This window comes from Macaca mulatta, chromosome X (assembly GCF_049350105.2).
Source record: "Macaca mulatta isolate MMU2019108-1 chromosome X, T2T-MMU8v2.0, whole genome shotgun sequence".
Taxonomy (NCBI): Eukaryota; Metazoa; Chordata; class Mammalia; order Primates; family Cercopithecidae; genus Macaca; species Macaca mulatta.
The window spans coordinates 21,481,302-21,509,108 of NC_133426.1; the positions used below are offsets into that span (position 1 = coordinate 21,481,302).

Below are 27,807 nucleotides of genomic sequence, written 5' to 3' on the forward strand. Positions count from 1 at the left end.
ATTGGATCAATCCCAAGAATGTACCATAATGAAAATCTATGCCTCTATGTGCATACACCAAACACACATATAATGGTAACTATAAAACAAGATCAGTTGCTGTGTGTGGCTCCGAGAACTTCAACTCATGTGTACAGAAAAAAGGTTGATTATTAGCCCCTTCCTTCTATTTGCTAGAGGTGGTGGGTAGGGGAGGATTGTTCTCTGTGGCCCCAGGGAAAGGTGTTGGAGAACATTTGATCACCGTGGCAGCCTTGAGAACGCGCCTCTCGGATCAGTTTACTGCAGAGAGGATAATTGAATGACGGCTCCAGCTGCTTCACATTGAAATCCAGCCATCCATCACCAAGCTGAGGTCACACTTCCCACGGCTGCTTGTAGCCAATGAGTGAGTGCGACAGGAATTCTAAGGCGGGCCCATTCCTGGGAAACATGGGACTCGTCTGCGGAGCGACTTCACCTGGAGAACTTGCCTCACTACAGCACTGAAGTCTGAGATGCTTCCACCCAACCCTCTATCCCTCTCTCCCTCCCAGCCTCATGCAGCTCCCTCCCATTTTTCCTTACAAGTGTTTTCCCCAGCAAATATCTTTGGGTCAGTTTCCTGAAGGACCCAAACTAACACAGACTGGCGGAGAGCTCCATCTGCTTGGCCAACAACTGGGTGAACCAATACAGTTCCCGGGAAAAGAAATAAGTAACTGCATGTTTGCCTCTCACCAGAGAGGGTGGGCCCTATGCTCTATGCCCCGCCTCCACCCCACCCTTACCCTCAACCCCCACCAGCAGCCCTGTCAGTTGGGTATTAAAGCTGATGGTGTGTGTTAATCCCTGTCTGGATCCTATGTCTAGTTCTCAAATTGGTTAGAACCTAAAGGAAGAAAGTATTCAAGCTTCCCCAAACTCTAACAAATTGCTTAGTAGACACGTCCTTTATAGAAATGTTTTAAAATTGTTTATCGGAGGGGATAAGTAGACATAAAATATTGAGGTGCTATTTTTCTACTAAGGGCTAATGGCTTTTCCTACAGTCATTTTCTTTAGATCTGGTACAGTGCTGATGAAATAGCTAACGTTTCACCCAAACAAAATGATAAAGTATTTCAATGTAAACTATACCTGCTGTAAATATCTGGAAAATACTGTTTCCCTGGGTCAGTGTACAGAGCCCTAGAAGCAGCTGGTTTTTTGTTTTTGTTTTTGTTTTTGTTTTGTTTTGTCATGCATACAAATTTATCACTTATAAATGTAGATTTAGAAGCAATAATTAAAACCATAAAGCATCCACTTGGAGGACTAGATATTCCAAAATGTTCTTTGCTATGCTTTCAGAAAGAATTTTTTAACAAGGCTATAAAGTGCTGTGTGTGTGTGTGTGTGTGTGTGTGTGTGTGTGTGTGTGTGTGTTTTATATACGTGTAGTGGTGAAATAAAAAATGTTTCCTCACTTAAATAAATGTTCCCACGGCTGTTAGGTGAGTAGATCTTAATAAGGAAGCATGAAAGAGAAAAATGTTTCCAATTCCTTCTGTTAAGTTCCTGGATAACTCACATTTACTAACTTTGTAACATCAAAATGTTCTATATTGGCACATTTAACACATTAAAGCTAATGTCTGTACTTACATGTTTATATGCAAAAATTTTGAAGTGAACATATGCAGATTAATAATATTTAATAGGTACCTTCCTCTCAAGTTATTAAAACTTCAATGCATTGTGTTTTTTAATTTATCAGCGTAAGACTTTTACCACTTGATTTGATAAAGTCACATATAATGAGAAATTATAATTCAATATATTTAGTAATTAGACATGATATTGACTCAGGAAGAAGGGGGTTAATGGTGCATTTTCTTAAATGAAACTTCTCTCATCTTTTAAAAACATAACAGGAATCAGATTCCATTTATTTTATGGATTTGTAATTGTAAGAATTATAGTAAGTTAAGGCATAAACAAACAGGGTTCCAGATGGCCCCATTTGGCTAATAAATAAGTCCTTTTTTAATTTTGTAAGTGGATATTTGAATGAAGAAGGGACATGAAAGACATTCTTTGGCTTAGATAAAGAGAGTGTAAAAGAAGCCTTACCAGCTACAGCAGCATTCTCAGTTTCAGGAATGGCTGTTGTGAAGGGAAATGTTTCCCTTGGGGGTCACAGAGTATTTGTAAAACTTGGCAAAATAGTGAACCATATTCATCTCCCTCATTATTGCCAGATATCCTACTGAGTTTTTCCCTAAACTCTCCTGTGTGAGACAATACAATCTGACCTGCTCATTCATGCTCAAACACCAAAGATTTAATAATAACGGCACACTGTTAACTGTTCTAAGTTACATGTACTAACTCATTTAATCCTCATCTCAACCATATAAATCTGGTACTATTATCATCCCTGTCTTACAGTTGAGGAGACTCAGGCAAAGAAGGGCTAAGAAACTTGCCCCAAGGCCACACAGCTAGGAAGTGGCTAGACCAGAATTAAATGTTTGCATCTTGTAAAGGAGCCAGGTGTAGAGGGAAATAATTAACAGAAAATCCCAACATGCTATTTTGTGGCTTAATGATGATAGTGTTTCAGTCAAAAGAGAGATTTGGGAAGCTTAGTAGAGGCTTGTCAATACCCTTCAAATCACTTCAAGCAAGCAGCTGATTGTCTTACGCAAAAGACCAGCCCTGTTTATTAAGGTTTAGCTGTAAGGCCTCAGAGTTGGGCACAAGCCCATCTGTGGCTGGGCCAAGCAGATAGGTGTACTCCAGCTCTGTGAGCAGAGCAAATGTCTTACCAGAACCATAGGTGAGCCAAAGACAGGGTCAGTGCTCACAGGCCTTGGCAGACAGCCAAAGATTCATTCTGGCTTCCTGCTGGGGAACATCCTCTTCACATCTGAGAGGGTGTCAGGATCAAAAATCCTTCTGAGTTTAAATGAGGAACCTACTGAATGTGATAGAGGTGATCTGTTCTGTTCAGAGATGGTATGTTATGATCTCTAAACAGTAATTATCCTCATGCAAAGCTAGGCAATGAACGAATTTTAAGTCTACAAAATTAAGCAATTCCAAGTTTGCAAACTAGATAATGATAATAAATGTGGATGTATATGTTATTTCAAATCCACATTTTATTTTCCCTTTCAAACTATGCCTTAAAATGTGGCTGGGGCCTGAAGCTAATTGGCAAAATCCTGCTTAACCCACCCTGTGGCCAAGCCAAGCTGTCTAACTACTCCCCTCACAATGTTGTCTTCCTAAGAAACTTAATCTGAGGTCCAGGCCAGAGACTGAATCATTAGATCCCACTCCCTCCCCAAGACTCCACAAATCCTGAGAGTTTATTTCTGCTTTTATGGTAAAGAAATACCATCGCTAGCTCCACCCTCCTGCCCAATGAGCTCTATGAGAAAGGTATGGTACAGTTCAAGAAACACTCCATCTGTTGGGCAATAAGTTGCTCCAAAAAAAAAAAAAAAAAAGGAAGAAAGACAAAAAGAAAAAAAGAAACATCCCTGGGGTCTTTGTATCTTTGTGAATACATCACTCCCTCCATCCTATGAAAAATACTAGTTGGCCATTTGTATATGTGGTTAATTATAAAGTGGTTGTTCACAAACCAAGCTGTATCAGTTCTTGTCTATTTTAGAATGCACTGCAACCATCAGATTAGATACAAGGCAAGAGAGAGCAAAGTGCTTCCCCAGTCCCCTGAGACACTTGTGTGGAAGAAAGTACCAGTTGTACAAAGAAGAACCAGGGGCCATCTGTACCACAGGTGGAAAATGAAATGTGAGCCTCCAAAACAGCTGTTACATCAGTCAATTTAGTGAGAAAAGTGGGTCAAACTACCTTCCGACTGATTGCCATGGTAGTGACAGACACAGTTTAAGAGGAAGCACAGGAAGCAAAGAAAATCTAATTACAGATAAATGAAGGTATAGAAGAATTCCACCGCCATCCCTTCTACCTCCCCATGCCTTTTCCTTACAACATGCAAAAACAATAGGCCCAGGAGTGCTTCATGAAAATTGGATAATTACATCAAGTGATGAAAAATAGTTTATGGAATACCTACTAGGCTATGCTATGTCCATTATATCATGCCTCTTCCCTCACAGTGACCCTCTGAGGAATGGAGGGGATCCTATTTTGCAGACGCAGACTCTGAAATGCTTGGCCCAAGTCCCAGATGGAGACCTCATGATCATGAGTAAACTTGATGGCAAAGTTAACAGCACCAGAACTTGAGATTATGTAACTATAAAAGCAGAGTAGGGCCAGGTCTTTCCAACTGATATGTTCAAAATTTGTATTCATCAAGAGTGACTTAGTGGCTGCAATTCCAGCACTTGATGATATCACTCAAATACTCCATCTGCTCCTTTCAAAAATTATCTTTCTACTGATAGGAGACTGGAACCACTAATTTAGGACCACATCAGGAATATTCACAGGAAAAAAGGTTACAGGCAGAACAAAGTTTTATTAGGAACCTTTGAAATGGTAATAGATATTCTTTTGGGACAAATACCAAAAATGTCACTTGGTAAAGTTTAAAAGCCTTTTTACCTTTTTAAAAAGATGAAATATAGTTTGCTGTGCCTTGTGGCTTTATTTGATTCCATTTTCCATGTCTTATGCTGATAAAATATTCCAAAACCTTCACTATCTTTTTCAGAATCAGACCTTCCAGGTTTCAGCAGAAAAGTTACAATTGGATAAGAAATAAAAACATCTGAGGAAGAAACTCTTCCCTTTTTATGGCATTCATTATTAATTGTAGCCTCCAATTTAGCAGACTGGGTACTTGAATTTGGGGGAGAAGTAAAGAATTAGAAAGAGGAAAAATACAGAAATGGAGGCTTGATAGACTCCCTTGCAAAGTACCCTTTTCAAAGGAAACATTTAGAGATTGAGTTTTTGTTTGTTTGTTGTTTATTTGAATCCTCAAATAATTTAATGTGCTTACTTCCTGCATTCCCACTTATCAGAAGCTCTACTAAATATTATTACATCCTGCTCAGTTGGATAAATGATCCCAAGTGAAAACTTGCCAATCTAGTGACTACTGCTAGACCAAAAACTTATCAGAGGCTTTATCCTCCCCACCACACACATGTGCACACACACACACGCATACACACAATCAATCAATCAAATAATCAGTCAATCAACAGACTGGAAGTTAAACTCAGTACCTTCAAATAATGGTGCCAGGTACAGTACTTAAATTTGGCTGAAGGGAGGGAGGAGGCAGTGCGTTTCAGGGCGGACTAAGCAAGACAACTAAAGAAACGTACATACTGTATGTGATTCCTTGACACACAGTCATTTGCCCCCTCCCTTGTCCTGGAGAGCCAGCCCTTGCCTTGCCTCTGCCCCCTCTGGTGAAGATTTTAGAAAGGAAAAACATTGCTGTGTTCTGAGAGCTGAGGTTTCCTCACCTCCTCCACTTCAGGAGTACATTCTTTTCTTCTGGGGGGTTGACCTGCTCCTGGTCGAAAGGCTCCCATTGGAATATTGATATTTGCCTAAAAGAGAAAACAGTGTAGGTTTAGCTCAAGAAAAGTAAGAAATTGCAATGACATTCTGAGACAGTAATCATTGTGAAGAAAAATGCATCTGAAAAGTACATCTTCAAAGCTTTTTATCTCAGGAAAATTGCTGTAATGACAGCATAAAAATATGCAAAGGAAAATTTGACTTCCACTTATTACAGATTACATTTATTACAGATTTCATTTATTATACATGCTTAGGTCTGTGCAGTGATTTTACAATTTCTTGTTGGATGGAAGAATTGGAAGACAGTTTGTTCTGGCTGTTGCCCTCCTGAGGTGCATATTATTTTTCTCTCTTGGGGATAAGGAGGGAACATATAATGACAGGCAAGGAGGAAAGAGCATCTGCATAAGTCATCCCACACCTTAGCCCCCCTTCCAGTCCCTTCAAATTTACCACGTGGGAGGGGAGACATTTACACGTCCTAAGCTACCTCCTCCTTTCCATAATGTCCTACACTTTATTGCTTTAGTCTCTGAAATTGACACTCTTCTACCTTTTTCCCAACATGTACTTGTGTGGGTCAGTAAGGAGTAAAGAGGGTGCTTGGCCAAGCTCCCTTTGTATCACCACTCATTGACTCTTCTCTTTTATGTTGATAACATACTAATCTCCATCAGTGGTAAACATAAAATACCTTCATGACATCCTCTAAACATTAAATTAGGTAGGGATATATTGACACTGTAATTTGAACTTGGTGAGATAATGTGTAAATTTGAATTTTTCCCATACTTATTTGATGTCAAATGGTGAAAATATGTAATGCAGATCAAAAATGTCTTTAACCAGTATTATCACTCACATAAAACAACCATCAAATACCATTTTAAAGTAGAATACAATATTTTTCCACTGAAGATAAAGTGTTGCCTTATGAGTAATTGGATATGTGGGCTTGAAAAGTTGAAATTTCGTTTTGATGTTATGCATGTAAATGATGCCTGAACAAAGGGAGCAAAGTATTTTTTTATCTTATGACATGCATTGTATGATTTTGGCACCACACCAAAGGAAGTTATTAGGAAGTGTGGTAAGTCCCATTTGGAACTGCCTGGTACAAGCTCTGTTGCCAGGGGAATGATTAACCCTATGAAACAGGAAGCATCCAGTGTCCATGTTCATGCAACATGGCAAGTCTGTGTTGTGCTCCCTTCAGGAGCAAAGCAGGAGGTGACTTTTCCTACCCAGGAGCTTTAAAACACCCCATCCTTACTAGAATAATGCTGATACCACAGAAAGAAATAGATCCAAAGTATTCGTGGAAAGTAACCAGAGAGGTACATCATTGTGGAGCCATTCCTAGTACCAACAAGCCAAGGAGTATTTTTAATCAGTATGTACCACATATGTTAAAATATAAACCCAGCACAACTTTAGAGAAAAGCATTTTAAAAACCTAAGGCTGAGCTTTCTATGCTATTCTTACGTGTAATGGAAATACCAGGTGGCCTAGAGTGGGAGGAGGAGGGAGCATAAGAGAGGAGAAAGATTTGTCTTATATGGTGGCAAATATGGAGCCATACTTCATGAATTCCAAGATGCATCTCTTTTAATATCTCTGGTCAGAATGTGTCTTACAACCAGCAGTGTCCTACAATTTTAGTTGGCACATTTGCTTTATTTTGGCAGGATGTAAAAATGGTATTTTACAATTGACAGCGTCTTAGATTGGATGAAATATCATAGGGGCCTGAATAAAGAAGATCAAGACAGTGTAAATAATACAGAAGATAATCCATATTGGACCAATAGACTATTTCCATCACTACAGTTTGGATGAAAGAGGGGAAAAATCAATATAGGGATTATTTGGGGAAAAAGTTAACCAGTTAAAAGTTTAGTTAAATTGTCCCTACCCCAACCCATTTATTAAGCATCTACAGGGGGCATCTTCCTAATAGTGAGCTCAAGTTATCATATTGTTTCTGAAAGACTTGATTGCTAAATTAACTCATTTAATCAAGTATATATGCTCTATAGTAGATTGTAGTTTTTAGTAAGGGGACATGTAAAGGTCATCCAGAATAATATAATATTGTGAAGGGCATGTTATGAGATGACTACTTTTCCTGTTTGGAGATTAATTTTAGTGATGTGCCCCCATGTGGCCTCTCCATGTTTCATGGGTGGCTTACAGTAGTGAAAAGAGCCTAATGCTAGCAGTTGCCACAAGTTATCTGTGCTTGAAAAACTAACAACTGCTCTGGGTCTCATTGTCCCCATTTGTAATATGAATGTTAGGCTGTGTCAATGGTTTTCAAACGTCTTAACCAGGGAACCCTTCCTTCCTTCAAATGAAGTACTGTAAGAATATATACAGTGCAAAGCAGGCAGAGGTAGAGGGTTTAAATACCTGCATCCTCACAACAAACTTTTGAGGTTAGTGTTATCATCTTCATTTTACTGATGAAGAAATGAATCCTCGGAGAGGCTAATTCTCTCAAGGTCATACATATAGTTCCAGGAAAAGGCAAGATTCCAAATTGAAGCTGCCTGACTTTAGGGACAGACCTTCTCACTCTCTCAAACCCGTCTCTAAAGAGCTCTTTTCACGTGGCCAAAAATAGCTCTCACCAGCTCTAAAATTCTCTAAAGCAGCTCTGATATTGGAGACTTACACTTTGAGAGTGGCCTTTGAAAAGGGGCACATAAAATGGATAATTTCATAATAGATACCAAAGAAAAGCCACATTGAAAAATGAGCCATTAACTCACCGACTTGACACTTTTTCTTCTTTAAAAGCATCACTCAAGAAATCAGAAAAACCTAAATGGAGTTTTTTTTGTTTTTTTTTTTTTTTGACAGCAGATATTGACAGGAACCAAAGCAGCCTGAAAATATGTCGAAGATTGAATCATAATGTGCACCAATAAGGGAGTATAAGAGGCGTGCTTTGTCAATTGAGGCATGCATTATACTATTAACAAGACGATTAGAGATGTTTCATTAGTATAATTGTAGGGCAGTAATCTTTGAGTGACAAGTCATAGAATAAATTATAGCCATAAGAAAAATTCCTTATAATTTGAATTTGATAAAAATATGTAGATCTGTAGCTCTCAGTTTTTATTTCATTGGCCAGAAAATTGGGTCATATTTTGTCTCTTTCACTGACTTACTCTGTGTTTAAACACAAATGAAATACTTTCTCAGCGACTAATTTTTCTACCTACAAATTGAGTATGGTATTTGCTACTCAAAATAGGCTTAAAATACAAGCTAAACTTTTATGAAAGAATAAACAAACAGAAAATGTTTAACATCAATGACCTAGAGTTGATATTAGGTTAGGCTTCCTTCTCCCCACAGATTCTATGTAAATGCAAAGGAAGCAGTCTCTTTTTTTCCTTTTGTAATGCAATCCTTTGTATTTCTTTTCCCTCCTTGAGGTTTATTCATTTTAGAGATTTAAAAATATGCCCCTGATGCAGCAGACCTGGTGCATCACTTTCCCAAGCTATATATAATTTGTTACATCCTCCAAGTTGGGAATGGAAAAAAAAATCCACTAGATCATCTTTTGCCAGAATAGGATACAGTTCCCTGATAGAAGACCTATCTGATGTGAAATTAATACTACACTTGATCTCACTAGGTGAAGAAAAGTAGAAAGAATTCCCTGTAAGTTAATTCCACTACTCCCTTAATTATTTGTATTGTTCTCTTTGCTTGGCTCCGGGCTTTAAGCCCAGAGGATTCTGGAAACAATATTTCCTCCACACCCCTTTCTGTGTAGCTTACAATGGAATGACATCTTCTTTCCCCAGTGGGTTGGATTCTGATAGCTGCCAGCCGGCTGGGTACTGACAATTCCTATTGAACTTTGCTTTCCACAGCCATTGTTCTCTTATCTCCCCCTCCCTTTTTGTCCCCACTCTGTCTCTCCTTTTCTGAACCCACTGTGAGTTTTCTGAACAGTTCAGAGGCTTCTGGAGTTTCCTCCCAATGCATTATTTGTTTCAGATGACCCCATACTGATTCGATCTTTACTTTTCAAAGGATTCCAGCAGCCCCTGCCAGAATCTATAGCCTCCCCCATGCCATTCTTCTGTAGTATGGGCAGAGGAAATTCTACGGGGTTGCATTTTGCATTATTTCTTTCTGCTCTTTCCTATTCTCAGTCGTTCTCTGAACGGAGCAAGATATGACATTTTGAGATTTATAGCATCTTTACAGAAGACTTCAGAAAGAGGTTTGTTTTTTCATAACGGATTAGAAAATGAGATTCTTGTTTGATATATTAACAGAAAATGAGAGACACATACATATCTACCTACTAAAATATAGTCAACTTATTTTAAAATAAAATTCTATATCACTGGAATGCATAACTGCTTAGGGATTCTTGAAATGTGGAGTAGATTCAAAACACGGAAAACTTTCCCACACAACACAATTTTGAGAAACTTCTACTTTGCCAGTGTTCTTCACCCATGATGTTTCACATTGAAAATGTTTTTATTTTTGCTCTGTTCTCAACACTTTTTTGTTCTCTTCAATAATTTCCTGAATGACTCAACTGTAATCTCATCATCCAGGGAAAGGCAGATTTCAAGAATATACTGTACAGCTATTAAGATAATGTGCACAATTGGTCGGGGGTAGGTTGTATTTCTGAAGTGCTTTTGGATGTCAACATAAAAAAACATGACATCTTTTTGCAAGTGTATGACTGCTTTGCCTCATATCACAAATGTAGAGCTAGGCAGAGCCGCAATGGTCATTAGCTGGAGGTAATACTGAACCCACTTGAGAGTAAGACTCCTACATTCCAGTTCTTAATACACTTAAAAGAAACCAGCATTGGAAATCATAAACAATGTATTATAGTGGTTTATGTAAGAAACAGTAGATCTATGATCAAAGAAAAGGCCTTGTCTCTACATTAAAACAAATGGCAAATGAAAGTTAATTTTTAATGTTTTAAATTTATATAAAATATTGAAAGAAGGCATGTATGATCATTATGATTTTTAGCTTTAATCTATCAGATTAACAATGGATGGTGATAGTCTATTCCTCTATACCAATGATTGTCATATATTTGGAATCATTTTTAAACTGGAAATCCTACACAGGAAACACTTAGAGTCTTTAATGCCTATCTGTAAATATTTTCATCTTCCATGGAAACTGCTTTCTTCTTCCACATTATGCCCTAGATAAAGGAGAGTGGAAGAACAATGACAACTAGTGGGGAAAGGAAAGAAGTACTGAAACATGGAGCGTCAGAATATTCTCTTTCTCTTCTACACATAGATTGGGTAGCAACAGAAAACTTCCCATGCAAAGAAGCCACACACTCACTAATGATGCAGGACTCATATAATTTTTTTCAAATGTATGATAAGTTAGATTTAGTTTTACAAATGCCTTACATTGATTTAGCCATGGTTGTTTGAATTTCAGGACCGTGTTTATCATTGAGTCTCTTTACTTTGTACTTTTAACTCCAAGGCAACTTACTCTTAAGGTGACTTTAATCAGTATAGACTATCTTCTTCACTTATATGCCGACACTGTTTCTAAATATTGAGTTCTTTAAAAGGGAGGCACCCAGCATCCATAAAACGGTAATTGCCTCTCAAGTAGCCTTGCTGCTTATGATTATCCTTAAGATGGTCCATACCCACTCCTCCAGCCTTACTCTCTGTGGCAATGGTGGGGACAGTAAGTAAAGACAGCATTGCAGAGTGGTTCTAAACACAAGCTTTGGGATCAGACTGAATAATTGATGTTAGGGCTTGACTATCCTACTTGCAAATTGTATAATCCTGGGGGAGTTACTTCCCTTTTCTAGACCTGACATTATGATCCATGGAAATCCCACTGCACTGGGCCAGGTATATGGTAAACCTTGAATAAACTGAAACTGTTATTGTCATCCTGATAATAAACCTTAGAAGTTATTCTCAAGAAGTTCACAGACTTACAAGCTGGACAGAGATTAGAAGTCATTTAACTGAAGCCTCTCCCTTTGAAGATCACAAGGACCAGGGGTGTGAATTTACACAGTAGAGCTAAGACTGGGGCACAGGACTCTTTCTGGTTAGCCATGAAGTTCTCAGATCTCATGGAAGAGGACAAATAATACTCAGCTTACTTTCATTAACGGTGGAGAGAAAGGATCAGTGACAATCCAGAGAAGATTGGCTCTGTGTGAATTGGGGCCCTAAGGAGGCCTGTGGTGGTTCCCAAAGTGGGTGTGTTCAGGAGAAAGGACAGGCAGGTGCTGCCAGTGGCTGGTGTCACTTGGTCTCATTAGAGAGAGTCACCAAACAGATCGCTGATGGGATTAGGTTCCAGCAGTTCTAGCTTTCCCCACCACCTGTCATGTCAAATTCTTTCATTTGAAGGAGAGGACCCAATATGCAGAGTGTGCTGATGTTACCTTGGTTGCAGCTCAATTCCCACCAACAGTGGGGTTGTAAGAATCAGCCTGGAGAGACCAGAACTGGAGTTGGCAATCTAGAGCCCACAGGCCAAATCCAGTCCACCACCTGATTTTGTAAATAAAGTTTCACTGGGACATAGCCACAGTCATTCATTTACATACTGCCTATGGCTGCTTTTGTGGTACAACAGCAGAGCTCAGTAGCAGGAACAGACCAAACAACTCACAAAGCCTAAAATATTTATTATCTGGTCCTTTATATAAAAGATTTGTCAACCTCTGGCATAGAACTTTATCAGCTGCTTAGGGGACAAAGGCCCTCTCCAGGCTAAGAAAGAATCAACTGATTCTTTCAGGATATTTTTATGCCCCTGGCAGAGATTTAACTAATACAACTAAAGAGAAGTGTAGGCTTAGAATCCCTTTACAATTCAAAAGTCATCTCTTCTTCAGTGTGGATGTGAAAGACTACTGTCTACCTCCCGTAAGGGTGGTTCTGGTTCTGGCCTCCCTCTTATTCTGGTGTACAGAGGAGATAGAATAAGTTGAAGACAAAGCCAAGGCCATTCCATGCATTATTTGGATAGTTAGAAGGCCCATCTCTGAAGGAATTTGTATACAATAAACCAGGCACTTGCCATAGATTATTTTGTCTATTCATTATAATAACCCTATTAAGTAGTATGATTGCCCCCATTTTACAGAAAGGTGGACTAAAGGTGAACTAACATTGCAAAGATTTGTAACTGTTTGACTCCATGTTGTCTGGAGGTGCATTAATTCAACTCCTGAAATGCCTGACTGTTCAAACTATGGTCAAAAGTAACTTAAATTCACCCAAGCCAGACACACTAGAAATCTAAGTCATTGTTTCTAGAAGTTTGCACTGCAAAACACTATCTTGTAAGATAGTCACTGAAAAGGTCCCATATGTTTAGAAAACATTGCATATGTTTCTGACCTCTTAGAAATAACTTGATGCCATTCGCAAGTTATGGACTCTGAGAAAAATTTTCAAACATTAAACCATATTAGCCTCTAATCTATAACAGCATCCCATAAAACTAGTATGCCAAGGAACACACTTTGGGAGCTGTTGAAGTAGATGATGGTGGTGAATGATGATAATAGCTAATATTTATTAAGCAATTACGGTGAGCCAGGCACTGAGCTGAGTATTGACAAGCATTAAATTCATTTAAACTTCATAGTAATCCTATGAGATAAAGACTGTTACTAATTCTTCTCTTGATAGATGAGGAAACTGAGGCACAAAGAGGCTAAATAACTTTCCCAAAGTCTTGCAGCTAGTAAGTACTGGAGACCTTGAGCGCCTCAAACACATGGATCAGAGATCAATTCATCTTTGTGTATACCCTACACTTAGCACAGTGCCTGGCACATATTATGCACTCAGGAAATAACAAATAAACTGAATTGGAGATAAAATCCTAATAAAAATAAGTGACTAGAAGGTATGGAGTAGAACATTTCAGAGCTTTAAATGGTATTTACAGTGAGGAGAGTCCCTTATTAATCAGGGCTTCTATTTGTTCCAGACAAGACAAATCTAGATAATGTCCCTACTATAAACCATTGTGTATGGTGTAACCATGTTCATATTTTATTTCATGTACCCTACTTAAGGTTAATGCAAAGATAATAGGAAAATATCAGATAGTGCTGATCCTATTTACCCACAAGAAATAATATTTCATTTGAAGGTGCATTAAATTGGGCCTTTTGTGTGGCATAAAATATATCGAGAGAGGCAATACCACATCTATAAGGAACCGCTGTATTGCCTTTGTTGGCAGAATGGATGGATCTTTTGTAATGCGATATAATAATGGCTACTGAGAACAGTCAGTCGCAGCTTTTAAAATATTACAAATCTAAAAATATATCAAGGTCAAAATTAGTAAATAAAATGCTAGTGAATTTTCAGTGTGGATTTGAGGGAGGCCAGGGACCATTAAGGAAGAAAAACCAACACACTTTCCATTTTAAAAGTAAGAGGGAAAAAAGGCAGCCCGAGAGAAGACTGTTTTGTGTCCTGAAAAAATAAAAAGGAATTTTTATGTTTAGCACTTCCAGAGGTTCAAATTCAGTGATTAAAAGATATTACTTCTCACAACTTTAACATAAAGTATTCCTGAATGATGATAATAATTCTAATAATGGTTGACACTCAATGTGTGCTTACTATGCTGTTTGTTTTTTGTTTGTTTTTTGTTTTTTTCTTTTTTAGATGGAGTCTCACTCTGTTGCCCAGGCTGAAGTACAGTGGCACAATCTCGGCTCACAGCAACCTCTGCCTCCCAGGTTCAAGCGATTCTCCTGCCTCAGCCTCCTGAGTAGCTGGGACTACAGGTGTGTGCCACAATGCCTGGCTAATTTTTTGTATTTTTAGTAGAGACAGGATTTCACTGTGTTAGCCAGGATGGTCTTGATCTCCTGACCTCATGATCCGCCCACCTCAGCCTCCCAAAGTGCTGGGATTACAGGCATGAACCACTGCAGCCGGCCTACTATGCTGTTTTAAGCATTTTATACATGTAGCCCTAGGAAGTGAATACTATTATTTTATCTCCATTTTACAGATGTGGAAATAGAGGCGCAGAGAGGTCAATTAGGGAGAGTAATTTTCCCATGATCTTACACCAGTCCAGGATGGATTAAGAACCCTAGTAATATAGTTTCAGAGCCCATGCTACTAACTGCTTCTACACTGGGTAAAAGAGAAGATTCAAAGGCTCAAGGATGTCCACAGGTCTGGGAGACAAAATATAATTCCACTACCACTGTCAGGGAAGTCAGAGGCTCACTAGGTAGACACCAGAGGGCTGGATGTGACAATGCAGAGTGGAATCTTGCCAAATGCATAGGCCCTTCCTTGGTGGTTTGTTCAATGACATGTTTCCAGAGGTTGTTGTACATCCTGCCACTTAAGAACCTCTTCAATTTAAGGATCTGTATTAATCGTGACAAGTAAAGATCTGTCCTTCCACCTACCTCTATCAGTGGTGTTTGCTAGGATTTCTAAACCCCTTGATGACGTGTTTACAACCTGGCCACAAGCACAGCCCTCCATAATACAGTCAACCATTTATGATTGTGTTTCTGTTGTGATAGTACATCAGGCCTAAAATATTCAGGAACTGCCACATGACCTGCAGTATTCAGAAAAGTCCAAGGAAAAAGTTCCTTTGGAGAAAGCACAGACAGGCTCCATGTTGATGGAAAGATGGAATTTTACAATAAAGCATTGTGCCCAGAGTTTCAGGGTGGAAGCCCCTTGAGAGTCAAATACAGAGCCCTTAAGAGAAATAACAAATTAAGTATTGAGTAAAAACAAATACTGAAAGTTATTTTCATAATTGTATTTTTGTTTCCAAATGCCTGCTTCCTCCTTCCCTTTTTGTGGGTGACACTTAAGTCAGTTTAAACAACCAAGGAATTTGTTTGCTGGAGGGCATGTGGAGAACGAATAACATGTGAATTTTAAAAGATAAATACCCAAGCCCTGGGAAGAACACTTAACTACAAAAGGATATTATTTAAAGAAAGATATATTTCAAACAGATGAGTCAACAAACTGTGACTCATCTGTTTGTGCACATATCAATTGGAAATTAAAAATAAAATTGAATATATCCTCTATCAATGAACACATCAAAAACATATCAAAAAACATACACACTACATTTTTTAGAAGATAATTTAATTCTCACTTATAGACTGATTGTCTTATAATTCAGAACAATTAAACAAAAATAGCTTACTTCTCCTGTCTCAGTTGTACCTAACTGGTTTTATATCCTTTCTCAATTGTACCTTACAAATCTTACGAAGAACTTTATTTTCTTCTTGAAGTTCATCATGAGCTAGGAGTGAACAATCACCAGAAATATGACTTACTAAGCAATCAGGCAAGAAGTTGCAGAGCTGTTGTTAAAATACAAATATACCTACTTACCTGGATGGCTCTAACATTGGAAACTGGCTGTTTCGACATATTCATGCAGTCTTATCCCTAAAAAAACAAGTAAGAAACTGTTAGAGGTGGCAGCATTCAGATTCTCAGTCTTGATAAATTAGAATTTAACTCATGATTCAACTGGGCAGTCACCCCTTTCACTGGCCATATATTCTTTCAGTCTCAGTTTCCAAAGTTACTAAGAGACTCTCCTTCCTAATGCCTCGGGTGAGGGAACACTAGAGCGCCAGGATAAATCATTCAGGAGGAGAAATGGTGAGACGCCTCGCCCCTGATGCTAATGATATACAATCAGAAACTTGAAAGGTGCTATCATCTCCTTCCCTGCCCTCCTGACCTTCTGCCAAGAGCAGCAAAGCAAAGAGATTGTGGGAATAAAACACCTTTGTTCTGGGCCTCTGAAGTTCTTGGCTTGAAACTGAACTTTTAATCTGAATTCATAATTGCCAGGGCTGCTATAGTTCATTGGGAGTGCCTCCTCTTTGTTGAACACCCAAAAAGAAATGGCCTGTACCACTTCCTTAACTGCTGCAATGCTCTCTACTTGCTGTGCAGTATCTGTTCTGCCCAGCAACCTAGGAGATGCTCTGAGGACGTAGGTCCCATCTCCTGCTGTGTGTGCCCCTACCCTATGCTTTCAACCAGGTGCCTCATACAGAGCCCAGGCTCTGTAAACAGGCAGACAGCAAGCCTCACCTGTAAACTTTTCTTTCTAGGAGGCAAGGAAGACTTACACATGACCATATCAAATCCTCAAGATGTAGAAGTGCTTCCTTCCCAAAGGACTTTTGCTTTCTTTAAGCATGTGAGACCTGATTTAGAGCACAGTGACTACAGCACATTAGGGGATGTGGGATGCAACTTACTGGAGATAGGGGAGAAGGGAATGGCCCAGCTCTGGCCTGTTTTTGTAGCTTGGCCTATTAAATGTCAGCAGGACCAACTGAAAAATTAAAAATTCATTGAATTCAAAGCATGCTGTGTTTTAAACCCAAACTGTAAAACAGGTTGATCGAGGTCTATGGACTGGTGTAAGTGATGTGTTCACTGGTGAGTAAAAGAATGCAAAAAGTAGTGTCGGCATTTGCCACACATCTTGTGTAACCTGGGCAATGTCACTCAATATTTCTAAGCCCATTTCCTCTTCTTTAAATTTTACCTGCTTCACAGGTTGTGGTAAGAATCCATATGACATACATGCTCCTGAAAAGACCTTGTGAACTGTAAAGCATGATGCAAATATTTATTGTTTATTACCATCATCCATAGCTAATGACTTTGGAGTGCTGTACTCATCTCCAGCTTTAAGTTCAGAGTAATAATTTTTATAGGTATGTTCCCCAACACCTGTAGAGATAAAAGATCTGAAAAGAACTCTGTGAAAAAAAGTTTTTTGAAATCTCCAAAGTCTTAGGCTCTATTATGTGAAGTTAAACAATTCCATATTTTTTAAAAACCTCTATACTCAGGGCATCCAAATATATAGTTTTTGGAGCCACATACATGAAAACAATAGGACTCTTTTTTAAAAGTTTCACCTGAATGTCTTTGTAACATATAGATTTAGCCTCCACGCATAAGGGTCTAGGTAGAATTATTTTTAATATGGTTACAAAATTAAAAAGCAACAACAAATGGAACAGTCAAGGATACATTTTTCTCTATGATATGCTTCAAATAGATTGCTGTCTTTCCTGCAGCGTCATAAAGAAATGAAGGATTTTTAATTTGTGGATCTAGGACACACAGCTTAATTCCAAAAAGAAAAGCTTGGTGGCTTAATTTTTAATGTTTTTATTCCTCAAAAGCTGTTAGAAGTCATACAAAGCAATAATTTTCACAGAACTTTAAATATCTTAGCATATGGTATTCTCTGTGTGTGTACAACTAAAGTTTAACTATCACTTGGGAACTTGTCCAAAAAGTTATTGTACATCAATTTGAAACAGGGATTAGAAAATTTCTTTATGTTATGACAATAGCAAGTTGAAATATTTTTTAAAATTAGTGAATGTTATACTGTATTTTTTAAAAAAACCAATTTTATATTTTCAATGGACTGATTTAACTTACTACTGGATTGCTGCTTTTGTGTGAACCTCTGAACCTCAAGAATGAATGGGCCTTGTCTCCTGTACAATTTTGGTATATTCTAATTTGCATACAAATCTCTTAACATGCATGTCAATCTTTGAAAGAGACATCTATAAAAAGCTGGTCAGATCCCAACTCTCATTCCTCACAAACAGGCTGGATAACATTTGTGTAAATCAGTTCAGCAGCAGTTCCTGCTGTCCTCATTATTTTCAGAGAAATCAGGGCAAAGCATACTGATGAATAAAAATAGACAGTGTTCCCTGTTTCCCTGGCCATGCAGTCACCTCTATCAGAGATGTAGAGTGTGGAACACACCTTCCTTCTTCATCTGCATGCTTCGTCCCCGGACCAAGAAAAGAAAACTATGCCTTAGATACACACTCCACTCCCATGAGGGCCACCGCTTTTCATCCAAAGAGGTACTCTTTACAGCACTCAATTACTATGTCTCCTGATTCTGGCTAAAGTTTTGAAACATGGAAAGTTTGACAAGGCATATACTGACTTTTACAAAGCCTATAATATAATGAAAACGCTTGCCAGCTGAGCACCGCTGAGTTTTCCTGGCAGTTCTTTAAGTCGGTGGGGACCATTAATGGTCTGTATGCTGAGTCACCTGATATATCCCTACTTGTCTTTGATTGGGTAGCACCTAATATCTGACTTCTAAATAGAACTCTTTGACTTACTAAAAATTTGTCAATAGTAATATCACTCATTTAATAAGAAGGGATTCAGAGGAAAATCAATCACTATTCAGAGATAAGAGCTTTGTTTGTTCTTTTTAAAGGTCGAATAAGTGGGTAAAGCTCCATCTCAAAGGGAATTATCTTCTGTCCTGTAGCTAAAAATAATTCCTGAGAAGGGTGTAGAAAGATGTTCAGCTGTCTGAACTGACTAACTCCTTATTCACTCTGCTTTAAATATGCTGAGAGGAAAGAGGTACTCTTAGTGTTCTCATGCTTCAGAACCTGGTGCCCACATAGAAAGGGACAGTGAGTGCTGCCCTCTACCCTGCTGAGTATGGGAATACTGTGACCGAAGTGAAGATTTTAAAAGATGGTTCTATCGTTGATAGAACTTTATCATTAAGACCAAGCCTGGTGCTTAGGGAAAGGAGAAAATCCTTTTAAACTTGTACTGTATAAAAACTCTGGCAATAATTTGCATTTTGGTGAATCAAAGAATTAGCATTATAGCTTTTCTCTGGCCCAAATTCTGATGATTTCTTGGCTTGGGGCTTCAATCAATCTGCAGCTGACCGACTAATCCTGGCCAGCACAGCTTCAAGGTCACAGTTATAATTTCTAGACTGTGGACATTTTATTATTGCCACTATCGATGAAAACTGCCCTTCAGTATTTGCCTAGTTCAATATTCTTTCAGCACCCTCACCCCTCACAATTTATAAACAGAATCAGCAATACCACCAATGAAAAATGAATTTACAAGGAAGCTATACTCACTGGTTACAAGCCTACAAAGTTAAAAGTAGTCACTTCAAGTTAGGTATCAAGGAAATTTCCTTTAGAAAACCCAGTTGCCGGGAGCTGGGTCCTTCTGCTTACCTGCTTTATGTATTTGTTTACTGCCTAAGGAAAGTCCCAGGCAGCCAGATGCAAGAATATAAAGCTCCTTGGAAGGTGGAAGGGGTGCCCGGTGTCCTCTGAGCTGCGATCTCAATTCCGATGCTTTTCATGTGGCTGAAATAGCTCAAGTGCTCTGTGCCTCTCCCAGTATTGAGAGCTGCTCCTGGCTCGGGGCTGGAGGGGAACTTAAACCGTTAAGGCTAAGTGTTAAAGAGAATTCCTGTCATAGCTCACAGTTGTTCTTCCTAAATATAGAGTTTGATACAAGCCATACGCTGGCTGCCTCCAAAAGGCTTGACCGTGCGGAAAGCAGGGCTCAAATGTCAGCCGGGAGGTGGCTATGGTATCTTACGTGCCCTCCTAATCTTCCAGAAGATGCTGGCTGCATTTTCTCATATATTCTGAGGGGGTATAGCAAAGTTCAAAAAGTAGGAAAAGTCTATCTTTAGCTTTATTACCTGGATGCCAGAAGATGAGCATTCAATAAAAATTGTGTGTGGGGGGGGGTGTCAGCATGGCACCATGCCTCTCAGCAGGGGTACTGACATTAAACAGGGCTTGAATCCTAGCTTGGTCACTTGGGAGCTGTTAAAGTTACTTAATAATAAGTACTCAACAAATAGTCACCAAATAATGATAATTATCCTATTAAGTTGAACTATATGACATTGCCCTTTTTGTAGGTCAAAAATGGTCCAAGACCGACAGGCTGGTGAGCTTCCAGGGCCCAGAGCCCTGCCCACTCTGCTCTACTGCCTCTACTAGTGACAAAGATTTTGACCCTAGAGCACATGAGACAACAGAACAAAGAAGAAATGTCTATTTTAAATATGACAAGGGCCAGGAGCAGGTACAAGGCAAAACATTTTTTAAAGAGAAAACTTCCAAATCCCAAGATATATGCTCATTATTTTTAACACTACTTTTAATTTTTTTTAACCTCTCCAGTCTCTGAAATTACCTTTACATAGAGTTGTACTTCAGTAGAAGCATTAAACAGAGTGGAGAGACTTAAAATCCATCCACTGTGGAAGTGAGCTCCATGTCTGAGTTCTTGACAGTATGGTCAAGCCACTGAACTATATTACCAGCAATCATTGCTTACCAGTCTTCTTGTTACATGAGGAAAAAAAGCTCCAATTTGTAGGAACCCTAGACATCAGGCTTCTGTTCCCTGTAGCTGAATGCATTCCAGATGGAAGTAGTTGGCTTTTTTCAGAACTGTAAAAGGAAAACCAACTTTCTGGGAGTTTAGGAGGTCAACAGATAATTTTGGTTCATTTTAGATTGGGGTTCACCATTAAGTTCTGTTCATGTGCTGTTCAAAAGAATTGTATCTTTAAAATTCAGTTTAGACATCATCCTTTGAGATCACATGGTGCCAAAAGTGAGTTATTTATACACTGGAGAAGAGAATATAGTGAGCACCTTAATATTTCTCCAAGTGTTTCGCTACTTCTGTGTGTTCAGAGCTCTTCACCAGACAAATGATGGCATCACTCCATGGACCAACAATGAGCCATTTTTGGCCCCTTGTGCCGAAGTTAGCCCATGCATTTTGCCACAGTCCTTTTGCCCCAGTGATGGTGTATACATTGAGGAAACTGCTCCTGGCAGAAATGCCTTGTACACAGAGCTGGCCCAATATGAGTGTGGCTGCCTCTGTGGGAAAAACTAAGGTGAGATGCATAACCAGGGCTCTGTTGGTCATAAGTCACAGTAACCCAAAGGGAACTAATTTAAGCCAGGAGGGGTGTGGCAGACGGTCAATGTCTTTCTCAGTATCACTTTTGTCCACCTGAGTTCTGTAGCTGTAGGCAGCTTCCAGTACACTGTCAGCTTCACACCTTTCTCTTTTTCTCTACACTGGGGCTCTGCATATCATCCAGAAGCAGGAGACATAACCCATAAGTGCCAGGAAAAAACACCCCTAGGGACAAGCCTCAACCAATGGGAATGGAAGTCGAGCGATAGACATCCCCACTTCCTCATCCTGTGGTCGGAAGATTCTGAGGTGTGATCTACAGTTTCCCAGAGGTCCCCAGCAGGACCAAGCCCCAGCTGCCCACCATGGGGATTTGCTCATTAATATACCCTTATTGGCTTCCTCTTTTCCCTCACTTCCCCCGCTTGCATTATCTGGGATCATCCCCCAAGTAGATCACCTGCAACCAAGTCCTTGTCTCAGCATTTGGAGTTGAGGCAACCCAAACTAAGAAAAAATAATTTATTAGGAAGGTTTCATATTGCGAGAGGAAGGGCAGGGGTGCAGGTGAACCTCATCAATTACCAGAACCAAGAACTCGGACCTCACTAGAGAATGATGAATCTATTTCTGCAGCTCCAATTTTAAAGACCTCAGGGCTCTGGTTGCCCCAGCCTGAGTCAATACCGCACTCCTGGTTAGTAGCAAGGTTACCGAGCATAGAGGAGGCCATTGGGGTACATACCTGTGCATTAGGTCCTTCCCACAAAGGGGAATAGTTGTGAGCTGAGCAGCTCTCCCAGTTGGGTCTCCAAGAGGCACCAAGAAGCCAAGTGCTTTTCCTTGACTTCTTGCAATAGCCTGAAATTTCTACTCCTGTTGTCAGGTTATTGATTTAAGACTCCATAAAAAGACACATGCTGGCTGGGTGCGGTGGCTCACGCCTGTAATCCCAGCACTTTGGGAGGCCGAGGCAGGCAGGCCACTTGAGGTCAGGAGTTCGAGACTGGCCTGGCCAACATGGTGAAACCCCATCTCTACTAAAAAAAAATTAGCTGGGCATGGTGGTGCACATCTGTAATCCCAGCTACTTGGGAGGCTGAGGCATGAGAATCGCTTGAACCTGAGAGACGGAGGTTGCAGTGAGCCAAGATCATGCCACTGCACTCCAGCCTGGGCAACAGAGCGAGACTCTGCCTCAAAAAACAAACAAATAAACAAAAAAACACACATGTTGTTTGACAAGGGTAACAGAAGAAGTCTCTGACACACACCAACACATACCAGGTTGGTGAGTGACAATTAACTGGGCCTGAAGGGATGGGGCACAAGATGAGTCCATTTCTTTTTGAGAGGATTGAGATAGGAGGAGAAGTTGGAAAAACATAGCCTTAAAGTATGAAAAATGGAGAGCTGGGGGTACTGGGCATTGAGGGGGTAGCCTGAGTCCTTTGGGCATATTTCAGTGGAGATCACAAAGAGGGGTATGGTTGGGGGGGTGTTGACAAAATCAAAATTCACTTAAGTCATTCCTACCTGCATGCCTTCACCCCTCCTCCCCTATGGTCAAAGAGCAGGATATCTAACAACATCTTACATGTATAGAACCCTTGCTCAGTTGCAAAGTGCTTTCATTTGTATTATTTTATTTAGTCCTCCCAGCAGCCCTGTGGGTTCAGTGGCATTCTTCCAATTTTATCGATCAGTAAGCCAAGGCTCAGACTGTCATTTCAGAGCCAGTTATCCCCAGCTTTTGACTTTCAAAGTTACTGCTCTTTCCTGTTATACCACAGTGCCCTCAAGGAACCACACTCATCTGTATGCCCCACATAAGCACATACAAATATGGTAACAGGATGCATCTGCTTGCAAGTAACAGAAAACCTAACTAGCAGTGGCTCAATCAACAGTCATTTAATCATCTCACAAACCTAGGAACTTAAAGGAAGGTAGTTATGGGCTGGTTCAGAAATTCTACAAAGTCAAAAACTGTCGGGCTCTTCCCAGATCCTCTTTGGGAAGGTGGATCTACTCTGCCACCCTCAACAAGTCAGCTTTTCATCCTCATGCTTCTTAACGTGTGTTCCCAAGATGGCTGCCACAGCTCCAAGTGTTAGGACATTTTACAAGCATCCAAACAAGAAGGAATAGCAGTGATGATGGGAAAAGGGGCTTTTCTTCCCAAGGAGGAAACTCTTTCCCAGAAGCCCCAAGCTGACTTCCCCTTACATCTCTTTGGCTGGAACTGGGTCTCATGGCTGCAAAGGAGGCTAAGAAAAGAAATAAATGGAAGCAGGTGGATGGAATAGAAATGATTAGCTAAGATCAAATGTCCCATATAAAATTGGGATGCTCTTAGCAATGAAGAAGAAAGGAAACAGCAGTGACACAGACAAAACGTGCACACACATACAGAGCTTTAATGGAAAATGTGCTTCCACACACACAATCTCATTTAATTCTCACCACCTTATGAAGCAGGTATTGTTTGTCTATCTCTATTTTATAAATGACAAAACACACTGGAAAAGGTCAAGTCACATGCCTAGGAAGTGGCTTAGTCAAAACTCTAATCTAGGTCTGCAGGCTCCAAATTTCATGTGTTTCCCCTATTCCTCCATGCACAAACCAACAGGAGGAGCCAGGCTGCTCATACCATTGTCCCATCTGTGAATGCCCTCTTGGCATGTGCCCCAAATTACAGGCTTCTTTTGGGTTTGTCTTTGCTTGGTTATACTCAATCTTAGGCCTACCTACAGTTTGGGCAAAGAGTAAAATAAACCATATTACAGAATTTTGTAAGTGAATTAATAGATAACTCTTTGTACCATTATGTATAAACATGTAACCTCCAAAAAACATTATAGGCTGACAAAGAGAATAAAAAATAACAAATAAAGAATGGTTAGCTAGGAAGAAAAAATTATGAAAAAGAAACTAGCTATGATCTAATGAAAACACTTTTCCCATAATATTTACTTCTATATTCAATTTGAATTCTAACAGGATGACTGTGATCAAATCAATGTCTGTTTTTAATCCAGGAGAGCAGGTGACAAGGTTTGTCCCCTGGGTTGCATGCTGCGTGATGACATCCCTCCTTCCCCAGCAGATGCTGGCACCTTTAAAAAGACTGATGTGCAAGGTAGGAAAAAAAATGTGTTGTCATTATCTTTAAAGAAATTGATACTCTTATGCATTAATAACGGAAGCATAAACTCATACAACTACTTTGGAGGATAATTTCTCAATATTTTATGAAGCTAAAGTTGTGCATATCTTTTGACCAGTTTCATGATTTGGCCAGTATTTGTAATTTTTGGCAAGTGTGTACAAGAAGACAGATAACAGAATATTCATTGCAGTATTGCTTATAATAGTGAAAAAATCTGAAAACAATCTAAATGCCTATCAACAGAGAATAAATAATGATTTATTCATTTGATTGAATCCAAATAATCAAAAAAGTGAGCCAGAGCAACATTTAAACAAGAAAGTTAGAGAGGATATGGATTTCAGTAAATTTACTATCAGATAGAATACAGGTGATTAAAATATGATCATTAGAATGATACCAACCAAGGATAATTTTATCCTTTGTTTTTTTACCAATATTGTTGTTTCCTGTTTTTCTCTCACCTATGCCTAAATCCCCATTTCTCTATGCAGTATTATCATCTTGAATCAATTATAACTGCAGTGGGCCCTTTGTATTAGGCATGATGTACATGTGGTATTATAGATTATAAATGGATTATCATTGTCACTAAAGGCACATTGCCCAATAATTCTACAACCAAATGATTTATTTTTATGTGTTCTGGCATTAACTATGATTGGAGCTAAATAATATGACTCAAATGTCTCCTAGGCACCATAATTTTGTGGCACCTGTAGGAGTCACTTTGAAGGTGTGTCTCCAAGTGGGTGATTCACTATCCCTCCATGAGCCAAATGGCAGGACTTCCACTCTCCTTCCTTATATCTCGCTAGGGGTTCCCACAGAGAGATGTATCTCATAGGTCATCCACAGTCCTGCTCTGCTGTTCCACATCCCCTTAGTCCCCAGTGCCTCAGAAGCCACCTTTCTCATTATCACTGCATAGAAGGATTTGTTATGGCCTCTGGAAACCAGCTTCTTACTTATTCTTTGGCATGTGAGGAGGTACCTTCTCCATCTGAAAGCATTAAGATTCAATGCTTTAAAAAAAAATAACATGTGCATACTAAAAAAAATCACCCTTAGAAGGCATAAAGTATACAGTTCATTGGTTTTTAGCACATTCACAAAGTTGTGCATTGATCACCACTATCTAATTCTAGAACATTTTCATCATCCCCGAAATAATCCCCCTACCCATGAGTACTCCCCATTTCCTCCTTCCCCTGGCAAAACTCATCTGCATTCTCTTTATGGATTTGCCTGTTCTGGACGTTTCATATAAATGGAATCATACAATATGTGGCCTTTTGTGTTTGGCTTCTTTCATTTAGCATAATATTTTCAAGGTTCATCCATGTGGTAGTATGCATCAGGACTTCATTCCCTTTCATGGCTGAATAATGCATTGTGTGGTATGCTACGTTCTGTTTATCCACTCATCAGTTGAGAGATATTTGGGTTGTATCTACTTTTGGGCAAACATGAATAGTGCTGCTATGAACATTCATGTACAAGTTTTTCTGTGAACATGTTTTCAGTTCTCTTAGGTAAATGCTTGGGAGTAGAATTGCTGGGTAATACGGCAACTGTTTAATCTTTTCAGGAACTACCAGAACCTTTTCCAAAGCAGCTGCATCATTTTACATTCCTACCAGCAGTGGATGAGGGTTCTGTACTTCTCTATACCTTATCAACACTTGCTATTGTCCGTCTTTTTTATTATAGCCACCCAGTAGGCATAAAGTAGTATCTAATTGTGGTTTTCACATATATTTATCTGATAACTAATGATATCAAGCATATTTTCATGTGCTTATTGTCTGATGGGATATCTTCTTTGGAGAACTGTCTATTCAGATCATTTTCCCATTTTTGTATTTGGCTATTTGTCATTTTTATTATTTAGTTGTAAGCATTCTTCATGTAATCTGGATACAAGTCTTTATCAGATATATGATTTGCAAATATTTTCTCCCATTTCTTGGTGTATTAGTCTGTTCTTACGCTGCTAATAAAGACACACTCTAGACTGGATAATTTATAAAGGAAAGAGATTTAATTGACTCACAGTTCCATGTGGCTGGGGAGGCCTCACAATGATGGCAGAAGGCAAATGAGGAGCAAAGTCACGTCTTACATGGCGTCAGGCAAGAGAGTGTGTACAGGGGAACTTCCCTTTATAAAACCATCAAATCTCATGAGACTTATTAACTATCATAAGAACAGCACAGGAAAGACCTGCCTCCATGATTCAATTACCTCCCACCAGTTCCCTCCCACGATATATGGGAATTATGGGAACTACAATTCAAGATGAGATTTGGGTGAGAACACAGCCAAACCGTATCACCTGGGTTGTCTTTCACTTTCTTGATGGTGTCCTTTGAAGTACAAAAGCTTTTTTAAGTTTAAATAATAACTAAATAAAATTTATTTTTTCTTGGGTTGCTTGTTCTTTTGGTGTCACAGCTAAGAAACCATTGCCTAATCCAAGGTCACAAATAATTGCACCAATGTGTTTTCTAACAGTTTTATAATTTTAGCTCCTACATTTAGATCTTTGATCCATTTTGAGTTAATTTCTCTATGTGGTCTGAGGTAAAGGCACAGCTTTGTTCTTCTAAATGTGGATATCCAGTTGTCCCAGCACCATTTGTTGAAAATACTATTCTTTTCTCATTGAATTATATTAGCACTCTTTGGAAAATCAATTGACCATAAATGCAAAGATTTATTTTTAAACTCTCAAGTCTATTCTGTCAATCCAGATATTTATCTTTATCCCAGTACCATACCATCTTGATTACTGTAGCTTTGTCATAAGTTGTGAAATCAGGAAGTGTGGGTCCTCCAAATTTCTTTTTCTTTTTCAAGCTTGTTTTGGCTATTCTAGGTCCCTTGCATTTCCATATGAATTTTAGGATCAGCTTATCTTTTTCAGCAAAAAGAAAGAAAGAGAGAAAGAGAGAGAGAAGGAAAGAAAGAAAGATCAAGCTGGAATTTTAAAATAGGGTTTGCACTGAATCTGCAGATTGATTAGGGGCATATTGCCATGCATAAAAGTGGGAAGTCTTTCCATTTATTTAGGTCTTCTTTAATTTATTTAAATCATTTTTTTATAGTTTTTGTTATACAAGTGTACTTCTTTTGTTAAATTTATTTTTAAGTATTTTATTCTTTTTGACGCTATTATAAATGGAATTACTTTCTTAATTCCACTTTTGGATTGTCCATTGTTAAGTTCATGAAAATATAACTGATTTTTGTATATTGATTTTGTATCCTGTAACCTT

General features: G+C 39.0%; 1 protein-coding gene across 1 annotated transcript in view; it reads right to left on the reverse strand.

Moving 5' to 3' along the window:
- Positions 1 to 19,940, reverse strand: part of SMPX (small muscle protein X-linked) — a 52,611-nt gene extending 32,671 nt beyond the window's left edge. Inside the window, exons 1-3 of the mRNA XM_015127078.3 lie at positions 19,626 to 19,940; positions 15,940 to 15,996; positions 5,445 to 5,531 (exon numbers count right to left, since the gene is read on the reverse strand). Coding sequence (XP_014982564.1) covers positions 5,445 to 5,531; positions 15,940 to 15,984 — 132 coding nt within the window. The 5' untranslated portion in view covers positions 15,985 to 15,996; positions 19,626 to 19,940. The remainder of the gene's footprint in view (positions 1 to 5,444; positions 5,532 to 15,939; positions 15,997 to 19,625) is intronic.
- Between the last annotated feature and the right edge of the window lie 7,867 nt (positions 19,941 to 27,807).